This window comes from Colossoma macropomum, unplaced genomic scaffold (genome assembly GCF_904425465.1).
Source record: "Colossoma macropomum unplaced genomic scaffold, Colossoma_macropomum, whole genome shotgun sequence".
NCBI classification, from domain to species: domain Eukaryota; kingdom Metazoa; phylum Chordata; class Actinopteri; order Characiformes; family Serrasalmidae; genus Colossoma; species Colossoma macropomum.
The window spans coordinates 17,309,304-17,329,327 of NW_023494792.1; the positions used below are offsets into that span (position 1 = coordinate 17,309,304).

Below are 20,024 nucleotides of genomic sequence, written 5' to 3' on the forward strand. Positions count from 1 at the left end.
TTCTTACTGCAAAGGAAATTTAAAAAGGCTCATGATCTTTGTAAGGTAGCCAGAAATGAAGGTGGATTAAACGAAACAAAAAGACCTTTTGACAAAATGACAGTAAGAGTGCTGTGCTGCCTGATATTCTGCTTACCCCTGAAAATGTGTAACTATCAAGTTTAACAGCCATGAACCAACAGCGCTAGGTAGCATTTTGAGAAATCATGTTGACATACAGTATTAAGTATGCATACCCAGATTCCAGGATCTTGTCATGTGATTTGGGACCCATCTCATCAAACCACAAATGGAGAAGGCAGGCTTGGGCAGGTACTGATTTAGAATACTTTTAAGCTGAGACTTTGTGGAAAGGCTCATTGTTGATGAGGGTAATACTGAATTTAATATATTTGGCAACATGTCTGAACACAGCATCACATATTTCTCAATGCACTAATGTAAATGTAATTCTGTATTATAACAAATACAGTTATGTGGGGAAACTGATCCTAGATCAGCACTGCTAGTCTGTGGTGACTGGTAGATAAAGGCTCTTGAGTTAGGCAGTGCCATTGCATTCCACCTGCACTCCACTTCATTTTCACCCCATTTATTTCTTATTCACCTGTTCAAATGTCTTATAGCAGGGGATCCCAATCCTGGTCCTGGAGACCCCACGCTATGCACACTTCTGTGTTTTCCCTACTCTACACACCTTACCTAGCCCATGAGGAGCTTGTTAAACAGTTTTTCATTTGAATCAGGTGTTCTAGATAAGACAAAGCACAGAAATGTACATCATGTAGGGTCACAGGCAGATAGGAGAACTGACATTTTCTGTGACTTATAAATAATAGCATTAACATGTTAACAGCTTTAACAATGATAAATGGAGTTATAGCACTGACTGGCCCAATGAAGGCACACTGTAACACACTAATAGTGTTTATATAGTAATTGTAGACATGTAGACATACTGAGACATATTTTGGCATTTTCAATGTTGTCCTCCAGTGACAACATTTCCCAAACCATAATTTTGACCCCCTTCCTAACCTTATAAACTTTACCTTGTGCCTCTCATTCTCAGCCCTTGGGTTAGAACAGTGCTTCCTCTGCTCTAATACATCTGATTCAACTGATCAGCAAATAATCAGGCCCTTGATAAATTCAATCAGCAGCCTTAGAGCAAGGGAAACACTGCAGTTCAAGGGTTCACCTGGACCGAAAATGAGGAACACTGCCCCCACAGAAAATCAACCAAATGCCTAATGGTGCAGCTTCATCACTGAAATGCACAGAGAAAAATATTTGTCCATAAGCTGTTTGCCATAGGCCTGATTGCTGCCCCAGGCCTGTTGCTGGTGATTGTGTTGTAACTAGATTGGTCAGACTTTTTTTTTTTTCCCCTCCTTGGAAAAAATCACACAAAAATCTTACAGTGTCTAAGATTGAGGCGGCAAAGTTTTCCACAGTCATGGCATGAGTTATGAAACTGAATTTCCTTTCAAGAACCAACCAAGTGAAAAATGAAACCAGTAACGAGATTAAAATTAAAAGCAAATAATTACATGGTGATTTACATTCAGATTAACAGAAACTCGAACATGAACAGGATGCGTAACTGAGGCAAGGATGCAGTGAAGAACAGAACTTACAGGGAAAGAAAAGAAAAAAATATAAGCAGCTTTCAACATAAATTAGCGCTTTGGAATTGTTGCACTGAAGAGTTTCTCACTGAGGGTGACATGAAAAACTGTCTTCAAAAACTGTGGACAAAAAATTATTCCCATTAAAAATGTGATGAATCTGTTGATAAACTGCTTACAAAATGTTTATTAATAACAAAGTGAGAAAAATACTCTTCTTTTCCCTTTCATAAAAATCGCCACATTGAACGAGGCAAAAGTAGATCATACCACATGGGGTAGAGTTTGAGTCTGAGTTGAGTGGCTCTCTATACAGTTGTAACAGAAAGGAAGGCGTTGTGAACTTTGGCCCCTTCTGGCGCTTTCGCTCCATGTGTCATCAGCTCCTGGATGGTCATCCAGTTGTCCAGAATCTTTTTGTTGCGCTTCTTCATCATCTTGCGGTGGCTGAGCTCAATGATACTGACCTCTTTGCGGCCCTCCCCGCTGCTCTGCGGGCTCTCCTTCAGGCTGTCCAACCGGCAGCGCTGCATGAGTTCCCGTCGTCGCCGCTGCTCTTTGGCCCTCAGCAGCTGCTGCTTGCGCTCTTCCTTGCTCCAGTATCGGCCCATCTTCATCTCACTCATGGCATCGTCGTCTGTTGTCATCCCACCGCTGCGCTCCTCCTTGATTTTGAGTGCCCGCTCTCTCAGCAGCCTATCCCGTACTGGCCGCTTGGTGATATAGCGCGTCCCGTCACTCCGCACCTTCACCTTCCACTCCATCTTGGGCTCTGAAGGCCGGGAGGCCTGCGGGCCACCCGCTGCCAGCAGGCTGAGCTGGCTCTGGCCGTACTCCACTGCTGAACGCTGCTGGACCAACTGCATGTAGCTCTGGTAATGCCTGGCATGGGCTGGAACATCCGCTTGCTGGTGACGGTGGGAGAGGTAGGGGATCCTTGAGCCTAGTGCCTTGTCTTTCTTTGGGGAGCTTTCGTCCTCTGCTGGGGGGGTCTGCTCTGACTCTGAGGGATTACTATGATCGGGACTTCCACTAGGAGCCCTCCTCACAGCAGGACACGGGGGTGAGCCCCGTCCCGCAATCAGACTGCTCAGACTGCTCTTCAGGTTCTTCTGATTGGTGAGGCTGACCATCCTCTGTAGCGAATGCTCTGGAGAGCGGTCCATAGCCAGTGGTGTACTGCGGGAGCTCTCTGCTGTATTGTAAGCACTTGAACTGTCCTTGTCTGACTTCTCTGGATGCTCATTGATATTAGCCAGCTTGCCTCCCTGCTGCTGTCCACGTCCACGACGAGGACTCCACTGCAGCTGCTCTTTGGCTGGCACCGGCTGCCGCTGGTCTTTCTTCCGTAGCTGGTGTGCCTGCATGATGCTCTGGCACTCCAGCTCGATGCTACGCAGCTCCTCATTGAGGAGGCGCAGCTCCCGCTCCACCCCGCCACTTTGCTCCGTCAGACTACACTCGATGGTGCTGCTGCGGCTGTAGAACAAATCGTACTCGCCACTGTTACGGATCTGGCATTTCAGCTCCAAAAGTTGCTGGTAGCGGTCACCTTCGGATTCCTCCCCCACCAGTCCCTCCCCAGAACATCTAGCCAGCCCCGGGGACTCACTTCTCTGGCCCACTGCCTCCCGCCGCTGCCGCAAACACTGGGACAGCCTCTTCTGGATCTGGGCCAGAACGTTGTGGTCGGAGGTGTCAGAACAGTGGCGCTGGGCTCCAGCAGCACGTGTCCTCTCTTGACTGAAGGAGCAGGAAGCACTACCAGCCATGATATCCTCTGGCTCTGTCTTCCTGGCCTAATGACAGTAAGACATTTTTGAAGTCAGAGATGCAACTTCTTTTTTTTTTTTTTCATAAAATAAGGCATTTTCATTAAAAAAAAGAATCAGTAACACATTATTTTCATGGTACACTGTTGATTTGTTTTAGGTGCTCATTGAAGAAATTTACTTTTCCATAACTCTAAACCTAGCAGTCACTCTAACCCTAGCCTTAACCTCAACTTTACCTAGCTCCAGTCTAATCATAACCCTATATCCATGTAATGATGGAAGTGAAGGGGCTTGATGTGGGAGTCTACTGACAGAGAGAGTAAACCACTCAGTTATCAGGATATTTTCAGAATATTCACAGAATATTTTTGAAATTTGAAAATTTTAAAACAAAGAAAACTTACAAGTAAATGAAGAAGAAATATTTAAGATTGTGCACAATTTCTATTCTACTATTCAAATTTAAGCAAATCTGTGACCATGCTGAAACCTTTGAACTGGTCAGAAGTGTATTTATTTATTTTTTTAGTCTTCTCCTTTCCATTGAAATGTGTTAAAATGACTCTCAGCTGGATCTGATCAACTCATCACAGGCTATAAAAAGCATTAAAAAGAGCACTTCAGCTCGACTCACTTCCATGATTGATATTGACACCAAAACCTGTACATTTCCAAATGAACTGCGTTACATATTTTGGAAGACATTCTGTTTGTTTGTCTGCAAAACTGTTTTTTTCAATTTTTTAAGCTCCTATTTCGTTTGTCATCATGTGTTTTACTATGAATTCTGTGCATCCCCACGTGCAAAGTCTGCTGAATCCTGAAGCTGCCTTTCTGGAAATTCACAGAAAGACTGAACTATCCCCCTTATGGCTTAGATAAATGGCAGAGTTAGACAGCCCTACAGCCTCATGGACCTTCTCCATAACACGTTAGATTTACATATATGCAAGTCTGGAGAATGCTGGATATTTAGATTGGGCAGTAGATGCCATGCCAATTCAGAAATTCCATCCGTTCAGAAAGTTTTAAATTCATGTCAAAGTTTCAAAGATCATACTTTTCACTCACTGTTATGCTGACTATGTAATGTGTAATGAAAAAACTTTATCAAATTAGAAAATAATGCAAAGTAGAAGTTTCACTAGTGGTCTCAGACTTTTCGACTCCACTACTGATAATGGACCCTTCCACTACCATAAAGATTTATAAAACCCTACCACTCTTGATAGTTCCAGCAAGGTCTAACCAGAAAATCAGTCACATTGTGTTTGGACATATTGTGGAGTTTCTACACTTAAGTTAAAGTATAGTCACCTGAGATTTCAGACACTTGTACTTTTTCTAAGTGTGAGTGTTCCATGCTTAGACATTCTAAGGACTAGGGGGACTATATTAAAATCAAACCACATTAACTTCAAACAAAACTCTCATTCTAAAGAAATCAACTATACATGCCATGTAGAGTGATACTGCACAACTGTGTATCAGACACATTCACAAATATCCCAAATAATCCCATCTGCAACAAAACCCTCAAGGGTCTGAACTAGCTACTGTTTATGCTCCCATGCAGCACAGTGTTACTAGGACTCACTGCTCTTCTGTTTTCCACCACCCACCTGCTCTTCCTCTTCTCTGGCTGCTCTCTCTATCTCCTCCTCCTCTCTCCTCTGTTCTTCAAGCATCTCCATTTTGAGTTCCTCCAAAAATTCACTGTGCTCATCATCCAGCCAGGCTGCATCATCCAACTGCAGAGAAATACAGAGGCAGAGGAAAGAGAGGGTGAAAGACTGAGAGAGAGGTTGACTGTATTGCATAAACCAAGCATGAGTAACAAACTCAAATGAGCCTTGACTAAGCATGAGTACAGAACTAACCCTGTTAGCTTTAATCAAGAACTGTGGACACTTCTAGATTATGTACAAAATGCTTTGTGTATAGAGTCATCTATGGTCTATGATCATGGGAATTTAGTGATGTACAAGCCTGAACCTCTTACATTTTGCCGTGCACATTAGACTGCTCTACAGCAGGATAATAAACTTTGTGCGAAGCATTTAATGAACCAAGCTCTCGTATCAAATGATCAATACGAAACCTAGTGTCCTGCTGACCCTCTCCTTTAATTTCTTACATCAGCTCTCTGCCGGGCGCTTGTCCATAAAGCATAATCCATATTTATGGTTTCAAATTTACTATCAGAGATGTATTTAATTACATTGAGAGAGAAGAAGGTCCATTAATGGTTGTTTGAGCTCCGCTGCTCTGGCCTGTCATGACCATTCAGCTTGGTCCGACGCTTGAACTGTGCAGTATTAGTATGCTATTAGTTTTTATGGGTGACGGGTGGAAGTCAATTACCCCGGCAGTGTGTGAAAATAAAACACGACTGGGTGAATGTGTTGGTCATCAGCATGAGGAGAGGGCAGGGCACATCCTCTGCCCCAAGCATGTTTACTGGAGGAAATCAAAATGGTCACCTCTATAAATCAAAGCAAATGCCAGGCCTGTTTCTGCTCTGCTGAGTACGGGAGGACAACACCTTCAAGAGTCCTACAGTGCTTTAAGTGGGGCTATTATAGCATGAGATGCTGTGTGTATTCTTGCATTCATCAGTGTAATTTCTCTGTTGGTCTGCAGGGCTACAAATATGTGTGTGTGCATGCAAGAGTGTGTATATGTATTAGTCTCCTTACCTGCATCTCTGGTCTGGCTACGAGCAGTACAATGTTTCTGCAGTCTTCACTAGAGAGCACTGCCACTGCCTCCTCTCTGTCCTGCACATCCTGACCATTTATCTGAGGGAAAAAACACAGCAAACAATGCTTAGTTTCAGTCTAGCCAGAAGCTAAACAAAGCCTATAATGACCTTATGTGTCCAGTAGGGTTGAGCAATATGATGATATTTATCACTATAATGAAAAATTGTACAATAAGCTTTTCTATGCATATTGTGAATATCTTTGCAAAGGCATATTTCATTACAAAGAGAGCTTAATTTGTCTCCTTAATTAGTTTAGCAGGACTTGGTGCAGCACAGTATGTGAAATTCGAATAAAAATCATTGTGTACAGTTAATATTGCACTTTTATCTGTTCCAACTTGACAAACATTTAGTCTCCAGAGTATTTAACACCAAATTTTTTATTTTTTTTTAAGTGATATTTAGGCAAAAAATTTACAAAGTTTCCCCTTACCCTAATTGTAGTAAATCAACCAAGACATTGTTGATATCTGAAGTTTACTTCTCTGGATAAAAGTATCAACAAAATTCAGGCTTTTAGCTTTATTATTTTAGCGTTATTTTTGCAAATCTTTATATATAACAGTGTTACACAGTGTGTGAAACCATTTAAGCAAGTCTATTTGATATTATGTAACAACACAGTTTGAGGCACGTTTGTGATGATTTAGGCAGGCAGTTTACACAATGCTAATTGGTGTGCTACTTCTAAGCTACATTGGCCTCATAGCACCAGTGCAAAACTAAATAAGAAATCAATTTAACAGCTAAAAAGGGATTTTTTAAAATCAAGTTTTACACTGATCAGAAGAAGAACAAGTAAAAGCTTTGTATTCATCAGATATGATGCCAAGCCTGAACATTTTACTGGCTTAATATACCATAGGAAGCACTGAGAGTGGAATTGGCTGATAGACATGCTGGAGAAAAAGGACATTGGTCAACACACTCATTCCAGGTGAACAGTCACTAGCAGTCACTGATATTGAGGCGATAATGTTCCCTCATTGAAGGGAAACGCTCATGTGACAGAGTGTTGATGTGCTGCCGGCTCACATTCAGCCAGCCACACAATTAAGCGGTCCGTGACAGCCAGCGTCCATCTTTTTTGCGATATGAGTAATGATGCCGTCACTGCAAGGATAACAGTAACTGCCCTGCAAACCCGCACCGCACCAATCAGTGACATGCACACACAACCAGGTATACATTTACAAACACACACACAAACACACACACACACACACACACACATCAATAAGCTTGTGCACCCACCCACACAGACTAGCCTGACATACACTCACATGCTAGCCTCGAGGCAATTAAAGAAGCTTGAGCATTTCTATGAATGCCAAAACAAGCCAGGTTGAGAGTGGACAAAGAGAACAGCTTTTGCAGGTGATGTTTACAGGGCCCATATCTTTATTTACATTACATGACTTTACATTATTATTTTATTGTATTTTGAGCTCTGAAACCCACTTATGAATATGAGGTTTGTCTGGTTCTAATTCATTTTTCCATCAGGTTTTCCATCACTTCTCTTTATCCCTTAGACCTAAACAAACTTTTTTTATTACTGCGCCTTATTCCAAAATCAGACAAGGCTGAAACACTCCTCATTACTTCACCTTGAATGGGAGGAATTAAACTGCTGTAAGCTGAATATATTTATGTGTGACATTGTGAAAACAGTGGACTCAAAATACGCTGTTTTTCCAGTTTTTAATGTAGAGATTGGGAAGTGAATAATAACTATTTTACTTCAAAAAAAAGCAAGGAAAATTTGTACTTCTATGATATGGTCCTTTTACAGTTAAGGTTTTGGTATGGAAAGCTTAGCAAGGAAAGGCAGCAGAAGCCAAAACTTGCATTAATTTGTTTTTGTGTGATGTTATATTTGTGTTCCAGAGACCAACACAGTACTGTGTCTGGATTACTGGTGTTTGTTTCACAGTAATCTTACACTTTATTTGAATGCGCCTTTTCTTTACATTGTAAAGGCAACTGGCAGTAGAGTGGTGGATTTCCTCTTCAGATAGCTGGAAGCAGCCTAAAAACAGTTATAGTTACTACTACAACTTAAATAGCTATAACTGCTTGCAATAGCCTCGGTCAGCAAAAATGAGATTAAGAACTGCTTTAGTAAAGGTGTGATTGTAGCCAAAAATACCTAAGCGTGAAGTAGAGTAGCTCTTGAGAGGCTGTAATAGTGCACTTTAAAATGCTCCACAGGGACACATCTGCTTCTCGATGTGACCAGCGCAGCAACACTGCTCCAGGCTAATGATGCCAAGGAGACCCCCTCCCTGCCCTGGAGGGCCCATCAGTGCACACATACATACACACTACACGTACCCCCACAACATGGGTCCGAAGTAATGGTCCTGTGGAGACCCCCTCCCTACTTCGGAGATCCATCAGAGGCTAAAGCACTCTCTCTCTCTCTCCTCCCACTAAACCAGGATGTAAAAGTGTGCACTCCCCCCTGCGGGCTGCCACTGCTGACTCCTGCACTGTAACAGCCAGGAAACACTGAGGGGGGTTACACTCAGGCTTAATGTGCAGCCATTAAAAATGAAAGAGGCCTCTAACTGTGAGACAATGACTGCTCTGCTGGCATAAAGAGCTCCTCATGGGTGTCTAATAAGGCTGGCATGCTGAAAGTTACCTGCAAAATACGGTCCCCTTCCCGGATACGGCCATCTCGCGCTGCGATGCTGTTTGGTCCAATCTAGGGGAAAGCGTGAGACTGCATAATTAAGAATGAAAAGCACGTACAGAGCAGTTTGTAAGTAACTGGACACATTGAAACAATGACTGTCTTTAATTCAAGTGTATTGTCATCTATAGTGCTGTGCAAATGTATTAGGCCCCAAATGCATTGCTTAAAACCATTTTTCTCAGCAGTGAGTGTATTTTTGCTTGTAAAATCGTATATTATGAAAACAAATACAGTAAAAAGTAACAAAAACGTTTTATTAGGGGAAAAAAGCTTATATTATGAGCTAGTTTGAAGAACAATATTTGGTTCCACATATCTCCTGGACGCCTCCAGCTCTCACATAGAATCATTCAATTCCATCAGCAGGACACTTGATTTAACATACTGAAGTACTGATTAGCGAAACCAGGCACTGGACAATAACTACAAATAATAATGGGCATCCTTGAGGAGAGATTAGGAAATGGTTAAATGAACACACTGACATATGTAAAATCACAACTTATTGTATTAATATTATTTGTATTTATTGCAATGAGTTTCTTTCTGAGAAAACAAATGCTTAGTGTCCACATTAACAGCTTTCTAAATCAGACTTTCTCTGATGCCTAAAACGTTTGCAGTACTGTATATTGAGCAAACCTTATAGGAATCAAAGCCTTTTTACAAAGACCAGTCATTTCAGCACTACATAGAACAATGACCCAAAGCATACTAAAGCAACTACAGAATTATCCAGCAAAAAGAGGAATTATTATTCCTTACTGGGAACTCAGTTGCTCAGTTGGAACTCGGTGCACATGTCTTTCAGTGACTGAATGCAAGAAGGTCCTTGAAACAAACAGAAACTAAAAAATGGCTGCATTATAAACCTGGCATATCTGGAAGATACCAGAGTTACTGTTTAAGTGTCACAGACTTCAGGCAGTAAACAAATTACAAACGATTTGCAAGGCAGTTTTATTTAAGATTATGCAATGATGACCCCTGAAATTAGTGGTCTATGTATAAAAGAACTGTGATTATTATATACATATAGATGTAAATGCCCTCAAATGAAAGCTCTACAGTCATTGTTTCAACGGGTAGAACTTTTTTCAGAACTGTTTTTCATTTAGAAATATAACTTTGATTTACACTCACATTTACATTCCCAAGGCAATATTCACACTTTCTGAAATTTCTTGGAAATATAAAAGCATGACTCGCTTGTGATTCACAGGTTTATCAATCTCACGATCCTCTGTGACTAATGATACTAAGTAAAGGGGCAGCGCCATCTTTCAATGGCCAGTCAATTCTTGTCTCACCTCATTTGTTTTACTCTGTAAAATCATAGCACATCTCTAGAGATGACTGACAATTGTAGTCTTCTATCTTCATAACACACTCCAGACCCAACTCTTTAGAATGATGACCTGCCACAGTGTGTGATCATACTGACAGAGACAGCCGCACCAAGAGATGCCACTGATATGTCCTGTTCATCTGTTAAAGCAGTGCTTCCATTACAGCATTCTGTTTTCTTGTCGATTAGATTATCTAGATAACTATCAAAGTCATGTCTTTCATGGGTTGTGACGAAGATTCATCACACAACAAAATTACAGCAACGTGTTACTGCACCGTCCTTACATCCCTATTTTTATATAGTTATGAATGTTATCACTTCATTATTATTATGTTTATTATCGTAGCAACTGAATCATTTGTGAAAGGGCCAATTTCAATGCGAATACACTTTCCTCATAAAATGGATTACAGTGCATTTACTGTGATCCTCCTTCGCAGTTTTACAACTGACAGCAAAGGCAGTACATCAAGAGCAGCGTATAATATGGCAGATAGCACAGGCCACGCATCTGTAGTCTTCAATTTTATGGAGTGAAGATTTTAATAAGCCTGCAACCACTGACTGGCACTGGCATATCTATATTCAGCAGGAGTCTCTTCTGCAAGTACCTTGCGGCTCTGAGGCGACTTCAAATGAATCTAGGAGCATGTTTGGCAGAAAGGAGGAGAGTGGCTTTGGATATGGTGCCAACAAGTGGGAGAAGAACCCCCTCGACCAAATCTGTCTAACATACACACACCATGATTTTTGGAAGCAGTCGTTTTTTGCAGTGCCAGGAGAGAGGTGCGAGTATGTCAGTATTTTGGCTAATACTTGCTGTTCTGAACAATTTAAAGTTATTTACAGGTGCTCAAGGCATATAGGATAGCAAGTAATATATAGCTCACAGATCAGTTTATTTTTTATTTCCCATCAAAATGGCCATTAGGTACAAATTATTCATTTTTGAGCATCAGAGAAAAAAGCAGAAAATGTAAAGTTAAAAGAAAATTACACAGAAGCCTCAACAAATGTCAGATATTTAAATAAAAAGAATTACTATTTAATGTATCCACTCTTTGCTTTTATTACAGCTTCCATACTTTTCAGGAGACTTGCTTTCAGTTTTTCAAATAAATTTGCAGGAATATTTTTAAACACCTCCAAAGTTCAGTCTTAGAGGTTGGTTACATTTTCTGCTTCTCACAATCCACATAATCCCAATCATTCTGAGACCACCAGCAGCTGCTTTGTTTGATTTGCAAATGTTCTTGTTTTTTTATCTGTTTCCTTTTCTCAGTAAGGGCTTCTTCTCAGCTACACATCCTTTCAGAGTTGAGTTGTTCTTCTCACAGTGGATAGATGGACAGAAACACCTGTGGATTTTTTCAGATCTGTAGTAAGAGTGGAGCTTGATTGTCTCCTCTCTCTCAAAGATGAAAGCTTTAAGTGCTGTTTATCTGATGGTGACAGGTTTGGTGGTCTACCAATCACGTGCGGTTGTTAGGAGTCTAGGTTGTTAGGTTTTCTGTATTTCATTAATCATTTCAAATCAAGTCCTGTTTTTTTCCATTTATTTTCCTTTGACTTTCCATTTCCTTTCTGGAATATCTTGTATCTAATCTCCTCTGAAGTATCTCCTGAAAGATTCATTTTTATTTAATGGCCATTTTGACTGGAAATTAAATAAATGAAAAGTAGCCCCTGACCTCTGTACTATATATGGAAAGAAACAATGGACTTAAATGATAGTGAATTACTGGCTACTAGTTGCATCACTAACAGTAATGGTCTACATTATGTTAACAGTAAATTAATATTCCTAAAATCCCAGGCTCATTACATGCTAAGGCTTATAATTTAGTAACTACAGGGACTTCAGTGCAAACTGGCCAAGCTATTCTGAGGTTATAGAAGTGCATAATAAAACATTGGGCCTGCCAGTGGGCCTTGACTATTCAAGGGGTTAAAGGAGAGCTGCACACTGACAACACAGTAAATTGTTCACAAAACTACAGTGATGTATCTGTATGCTGCTGTAGATTTACAATAATCAATTTCTGCATTATTGTATGTGAAACAGGGCCCAAACGAGATATACTGTATACAGATCATAGGTATTATCAAAAAATCCCTGCTAAAGCACCAATATTGATTTGAAGTTGCATATTTCTATGTAACTCATTTCTAAGGGTTTAAATGGTTGTGTGTAAAGAGCAGTATAAGAGCATCTCTTCATCTCTTCACAGAGGACCATTCAAATCCTCAGTGATGTAGACAAGTAAGTAAACAGCTATGTTTGAGGCTGTTCATTTTAATTACAGCAATTATAGGCTGAACTGGTAAACCTGAAGTCTAACATGTTAATATTCTGAACTACTCAATGTATCTGGCCTATGTTTGCTTGTTGGTATAATTTTAGTTCTCACTTGTTGCTGTCACATCCCACATTCAGTTCAATTACAATTTCCTAGTAATTTGCTGGCAATGCTTGCAGTGTACCTAAAACCAGCTTATACTGTGATCAGCGCCAACATAAACTAAAATGTAAACTGTGTCAAAGAGCTGTTTGTCAGTGTTCCTGTCACAATCAGAACAGCATTACTCAAATAAACCTAATGCAACAGCACTCAGGCCTTAAACAAGTGCCCTTAATCAGTGCGTTACACAACCATGTCATTACGTCTTGTCCATATTATTCTTGTGTGCTCTGACTTTTCACGTTGAGGAAACCTTCAATCAAGCCATAATACCATGACAAATAAAACTATCCAAACATGCCTATTAAGCCCAGCACACAGTGTAGGAGCCAGGAGAGAAGTATCAAATTCAAATGTCACTTTTGATTAAGTCATATTTGCACTGGGGTCTTTCTATCTCATTGACATGCAGCCCAAATGCCTCTCTTTCCTGCAGATCATGCTGTATTCTGAGAATGGGTAATTCTAATCATCATGGGCTTGTTATTCTTTGTCTGCAAACAATTTGGCGAGAAAGTCAACATCTCTGAAAGCCTCAAAGAGCAGGAAAAAAAGGGTGGTCTCTTGCTGGTAGTGATATGCAGCAGATCTCCTACATTTTTAATGAACAGCATTAATACATGCGCTTACCAGGGGTTAAAAATAGCAGAGCTGTGTTCGGGTTTATGTAGATATGATGTCAGTCATATACTTTGTATATTGTATTGCCAATATTATGCCCACATTACAGACCAGTTTGTGTCAGGGGCAGAACATGATTACTTAGACAGGGCCTAGCTAACTAAAGAAACTATTTTTATTATGCTATGGTGATGTAGTAAAACTACTGTTAATCAAGAATCACATAAGCTCAAACTGCTTTTGGCAATGAGAAACTGTAGCACACAACACAGTTTTTGTCAAAATACTTCAATCTAGGGCTAGTATCCTGGATGTGGATTAGGTCTATTCTAAATTGTCAATAGTGAAGTCCAGGCTTAGCCTTAATCATGGTCTGGGAAACTGGCCCTTAGAGTATATGGTTAATTGTGTGCTATTAATTTCAAATAATATTTAAATGATATTTATGTAACCAGGTTTAGAGTACCTTTAAGGGCTTGACCACAAATCTGTAATTCTCAGCAGCTGTGGTTATTCCATGTATCTTTAAAATGGCAGCATTCATTTGTGTGTAACTCCTAATGTTGTTTCAGGTAAGTATTGATTGAAATCTGCTTCCTGGGTTTGGGATAACTGAAGGGGTATGCTCAGCATAAAGTTTTATTTATAACGATTATTTGATACTGAATGTCTTTTTAACTGTTTTGTTTGTGTTTAGGTTTGAAGTTTCCCTTCCCACATATGGCTGCAGCATAAACTCCAATGTGCAGGTAATCTTGTGCCAATGTCATTGCAACTATATTGCATCAACTTACATGTATCGTTTGTTTAAAGTGAGTCATTGCACTGCTGCTGTCTTTGTCCTTCTTTTCGTTTCTTTTTTTTTTTCATTAATTAAAAGTTTCTCTTTATCAAAGTTTTGATTACTGTTATGTTGGATTTTTTTTGTTAATGTGTTGTTTTGTTAAATTGTAAGTCATGTTCTGTATTGGCAGCCCAAACCAACTGTTGCTAACCTTTGTTTTAACTTTAGGTACCATCCTGATTTGTAGGTGGAGGCTGGTATGCCTCGGGTGAAATTTGAAGAACTGGAATTTGTGGATTAGCCTGCTTATGTCCCCCCCCCCACTCCTTGCAGCCAGTTTGCCATCCTGTCTTGGCTGGTGCCTTGAGTTTCAGCTATATGTTCAAAGCCATGATTGCCTACAGTGATTACAGACATCTCTTCTCTTACTTTAGTACTAGATGTACAGCTGTTTCTGGATCTAGCTGGCCCATTGCAGTTGTATTATTTTAATTAGTTTAATATTTTCAGTTAAGTGTATAATAAAACTTCTTGCATTTTAATACCGAGGAAACCACGTCTCTGTTCATCTGTCATGTATAATAAATGAACCTGTGTGATACTTAAGCTGTCATTTTATTTTGAGGGTTGCCAACTGAACTCAGGCTAGTTCCTCTGATTCCCACAGTGTCGCAGTCTGAGTTTATTCATAGTGAATGTTTTGGCACAGTGCTAAAAACCTATCTTGGTCACTTAGTCACATTTATTTAGTATGTGTGTGAAAAGTCACTGTTAAGGCTGATCACGTTTTGTTTTTTGTTGTGTGATTGAGCTGGCATTTCCAAACACAAAACTATACTCACCTCTGACACATAGATTGCAATGTCATCCTCATCATCTGTCCTGTAGCACAGAGTGAGGCCAAGCTTCTCCTGACTGTTCAAACGACACAGCTCCACCTCCTACAACATGAAAAGAGTCATAATGTTAGCTGTTGACATTTTGACTGGTTTCTGATAAATAACCTCTCCAAGTTTTGTCGCACTTTTCTAGGACAAATATTTTGTGCAGGGAGTTCTCACTTACAGTCAACACCAAATCACCAAGTAAACAGCCATCTGAAATGATGTATCCATGCATGAAATATTTAATCTGGATTGGGCAAATTACCCATACATCTTAATAAATAAGAGTTTTAACTTCCACTTCCAAGAATATCGGTGCATTAATATGCAGCTTCCTTTTTAATATTAATATATAGTTTGTAAATAAGCTGTACTTATGCTAATAAGCATTCATTTATTCGGTCAGCGATTGCTGAGCTTTAACCACAGAGAAGCTGCGCAGATGAAAAATTCATCGGCTGCTCCACTGTGGAGTTGGTGAGAGAGGGTTCAGCTACAGTTTGTGCCTTGCTAACTAGGATTCTAACTGCAGTTTCATCTTCCTGAAAACAAAACTTCAACAAACCACCACAGACGACTCTCCGACAGAACTCCTTCCAACACAAATGAAACTTAATAGTACACGCAGCATTCACTCTGTGAGGCTTTATTGACCTTGTCAATTGTCTTCATCATGGCGACTGCTCTTAAATTTTAAACCAGACAAAAATCAGAATGAAACAGTGACAATTATGGAAATAGTGTCAGAATAAGTTGTAATTTGTCTTCAAATATCTGTAAATCAAAACCATTCCTTACAAGCTTCACAATGTAAAAGCCACTCACATACTTTACCGGGGCAGAACGAGGACCGAGGTTAGAAACTCTTATTTATTGCAGAGGAAATCATGCTGTAGCCAAAAGCCTCATTACACACAAATATGAAATCATTTAGAAATCATGGAACACAGCTAGAGGCCTGAATATTAACTGGGAAATGTCAACTGAGATGTACATCAAATGCATAACTTTCTGATCAGGGTGGGCAATATGGCAAAAATATAACATCGCAATACTTCACAACATTTTTATGATGCACAATATCACAATATTTTGCTTTCCTTAAGTTTGATAAGTTGAAACAGACAAAAAAGAACCAGCAGTGCCACTTTTAAAACACTACCAAAAACTATGAAGACGAGTTGAATTGAACATTTCAGATACTGTGCTGCACTTTATCCATTTAAACAGGGACTAATCATGCTCTCTATGTAAAGAAACATGCAGGTGGTCAGTATTTTTTAAGCACTGATGTTACGAAAATATGCTTATTGTAACATAATGCCATGTAGTTTATCATGATAATGATAAATGTAATGATACTGCTCATCCCTACTTTCTGAGATACTTACTTGACAGACATCACAGCAGATTCACAGGGAGCAGAGTGAGTATATGAGAATGTTCTGAGCACAAACTGAAATACACCTTTCACTCAACAAACTGTTTCCGCTCTGTCTGGGTAGGCAAAACTCTCATACAGAAACAAACACCAGATTTTATAATCCTCTACAGATAATCAAGCAATTAATCTACTACAGATTTCCACTGATATGGTTACCTGTTCGCAGCATATCTGTCTACTTCATTGGAATGAAAAACCGACTGCAAGTGTGAATAACTGCATGACTTTAACAAAGTTATTCTACATATTTCACATAATATTATCAGTCTCACCTAAAGAGAAAGATGACAGTGAAGATGCATCATTACTGTGAGATTTGATTCAGAGCAAGGTCCTGACTGTCTAATGGCATAACACAGAACAGTAGATGTTTGGCAACAACAAACAGTGTGTGGTGGAACTTGGGTTTCCAGCTGTCCAGTTTTGGACCAACCGTGCCTTTACTATTTTGAAGACCTTGTCGGTCTGGTTTTGCTACTGGAATCTGGAAATCCTAGGCGGGGCCACAACAGACAAAAATCGATATGTGAGGTAAATGTTTGCTCTTGTGTACTGCTGAAAAAAAAGCTGTTTTTTCTAGCAGATCCCCCTCAACTGCTACCCCACTTAAACATAAAATCAGGTACCCATGATACAGAGTATTGTTAAAGTATTATTACTGAATTCTTCACTCTACTATTTCTTTGACATATTGCCAGTGTACTGTCATGCATATTGTATTAGCGTTCTCTACATTCTACTGGGTATTTTGCATGACTGTTTTCTAGTTGGACCACCACTATACAATAACTATATTTGTACTGGTCTCACACAGAAATGGAATCTTCAAACCTAGATACTCGCAATATAAATAAAGTGTATATTTGGCCTGTTCACTAGAACTCCACTTGGTTACCTGCTGCCTTGCCAGTGGTCAGAGCCAAAGAGCGATCAGAGCCAAAATACAAGAAATGATTTAGCCTTTGACATCTGTAGCCTGACTGGTTCCACATGTGTCAGGCATGTCAGGTCTTTGAGTGGAAAAATTGAGAAACACAAAGGAAGGCAGAGGGGAGAAGAGGGCGACAAATGAAGCTACCACAGAGAGCCATCTGGTGCGTGTAGTGCCAGAGGTCACATACACTTCCTCCTTATTCCCTGCCTGTGTTCATCAAACAGTGGCAGCCCAACATAAGCCCACCGGTGCAGAGGCCTGCACAGCTAATTGCCCCCCAGAGCAACATGTGAGGGGGGGAAAGGAGAGGGACGAAAGTGGGGCAACTATAGTGTCAGGCTTTGCGTCTCATTTTTTTGACACACTTGAGCAGACAAGCTCTCAGATCTTTAATTGAGTGCCTCTGTGAGTAGCAGCCTTGGTGAAGTGAGTGAGGTGCAGTCACTGATGCTATCACATCCAATGAAGGGGTGGCTGGGGCTTAGTGCCACATACTGCTACACACTGAGTGATATAACTGAACTGACATATTTTGAATTTTCTATTTTCTTTGAAGCTTTAAAGCACCAATTAAAGCCTTCATAACCTAAATCTGCAGAAACGTCATTATTATTCACAGAAACGCAAGAAAAACATGGAGAATTCAATAAGATAAGGCCCAACACTGACACGAAATAAGACCTAAATAACATTTTTTCAGACATAACATGCAGAGTAATTAGTTAGGCTGTCGAATAAGGAAGTGATTTTATATTAATAGGTTTGGAGGTAAATCACAAGTCTGTCTGTGAAGATAAAAAACACTGCTGGGCTGCGTATTGCAGGTAATGAGAGGAAGCACTTAAAGCGTAAACAGGCATCAGAAGCATCGCTATCAGCAGAAAACACCTGCTGTTCAGCCCCCAGTGGATATTCCTCCAACAATGTGCTTCCTTTGCACAGGTCGGGATGTCAGAATGTATCATTATTCCCTCAGTGAGTCAAATCTGAAAGCATCATCTGATCTCCTTTACAAAGTGTCTTCCCAGGAACGCTTCCGCTGCCTCCTGCTCTCTTTCCCTCTCATTCCATTTTCCAGATGATCTCCAAGGCTCAGGAGAGCGGAGAGATAGCGCAGATGAGAGGAATGCAGGAATGACAGTAAATTAATGAGTGTGATGCAGTGATTAGAGGAGATGACTGCCCACAGCCAGAATGCCCAGTATGCTGTCATAATAACTGTGCATTTGTGCAGCTGTAATAGCAGAAGGACTGAGTAAAGCAGTAGGAAAAGAGAGAGAGGGGGAAAAAAGCAGACAGAAAAGAAAGTGATCCTTCATCTCCGCATCCGGAGCTCTGAAAACCATGGAGTACAGCTACATAACACTGAAAAACATACCACAGTGTATTTATATTGCTATTTTCTGTGACTGTGACATGTCTTACAATATATTTACCATTACCATGCTCAATGCCAAGCGTTGGCTAGAGGGGTATAAAGCCCCCCAGCATTAGGCTGTGGAGCAGTTGGGCTCTGTTCTCTGGAGTGATGGAGCTCCATCCAACACCTCTGGGATGAGCTGGAGTGGAGTTTGTAATCCAGAACTTAACATCTAACATCAGAACCTGACCTCAGTAATGTTCTTCTGGTTGAATACAACCAAATCCTAACAGCAATGTTCCAACATCTAGTGTAAAGCCTTTCCAGAAAAGTAGAGGCTGTTACTGCAAAAAATGTTGGATGAGCAGGAGTCTACAAACATTTGGACCTAGAGTACTGAAAATAATTTGTAAACCTATTTTACTAGGGCAGTAAACATGTATATGTTCAAAAACACTAACATTAGAATGAATACAAACAAGTAATATATTGTATGTTGTATTTTCATGTGTGTGTTACGCTTAAGCATTTGCAAGTTAATCAATCCTTCATTAAATCAAGATATCCAACAATTTGTTAATCACTATCACAATATTAGCCTCTGCAATACTGACATCACAGAAGGCTGCAATTTGTAAAATGAGCACTTTAATATGTTCATTTAGTCCAAAAAAAGCTAATTATTTTGGTCAAACTAATGCAGTCCAATCATATATTACTCATTATTATTATTATTATTATTATTATTCACCAATGTGTTTCAAATATATTGCAAGGCGTATCACAATCGCAATATGTAGCAATATAATCACAATACTAGTATTTTGTCTATTTTGTCAGACACAACTGAGGCTCACATGCATGTAACCAGATTGTCATACTGCAGTAATGATTACCAAACAATACGTTGCCCTTCCATGGACATAATTTAGCTGATGGTAAATCCAAACAACAAAAACAAATAAATAAAAATCTAATGTCAGTTTTTAATATCAAGATCTACCATAAATCCCATAATTTGAAACTTAACATTGTAAGACCATCCCTTCCACCAGCATCTTTACATGACTGTGTTCCAAATTTTTTTATTTTTTTATTTCCAAACAATGAGGCGACAGACTTTAGAAATGAATAAAACACGCCAGCCCAAACAGTCATTTCACACTATTGAAACAGCAGCTAGAATATTTTCCTTGTCTCATGCCAGATTTTCTTAAGACAAGCCAATCTCTTCTAAGTGGGCTCCTCTCTTTGTGCAAAGATATTCCTATTGACATATGGTAAGTGGAGGTACGTTCTACCCTGGA

General features: G+C 39.9%; 1 protein-coding gene across 2 annotated transcripts in view; it reads right to left on the bottom strand.

Annotated features, from left to right (window-relative positions):
- Positions 1-871: 871 nt before the first annotated feature.
- The window catches only part of LOC118811811 (PDZ domain-containing RING finger protein 4-like), a 64,357-nt gene continuing 45,204 nt past the window's right edge, over positions 872-20,024 (bottom strand). The window contains exons 4-8 of one of the 2 annotated variants that reach the window (XM_036576308.1): positions 14,938-15,036; positions 8,824-8,886; positions 6,106-6,207; positions 5,029-5,157; positions 872-3,430 (exon numbers count right to left, since the gene is read on the bottom strand). In XM_036576308.1, coding sequence (XP_036432201.1) covers positions 1,940-3,430; positions 5,029-5,157; positions 6,106-6,207; positions 8,824-8,886; positions 14,938-15,036 — 1,884 coding nt within the window. In that variant the 3' untranslated portion in view covers positions 872-1,939. Of the gene's footprint in view, positions 3,431-4,993; positions 5,158-6,105; positions 6,208-8,823; positions 8,887-14,937; positions 15,037-20,024 lie in introns of both variants that reach the window. The other variant, XM_036576309.1, reaches the window with a different exon arrangement.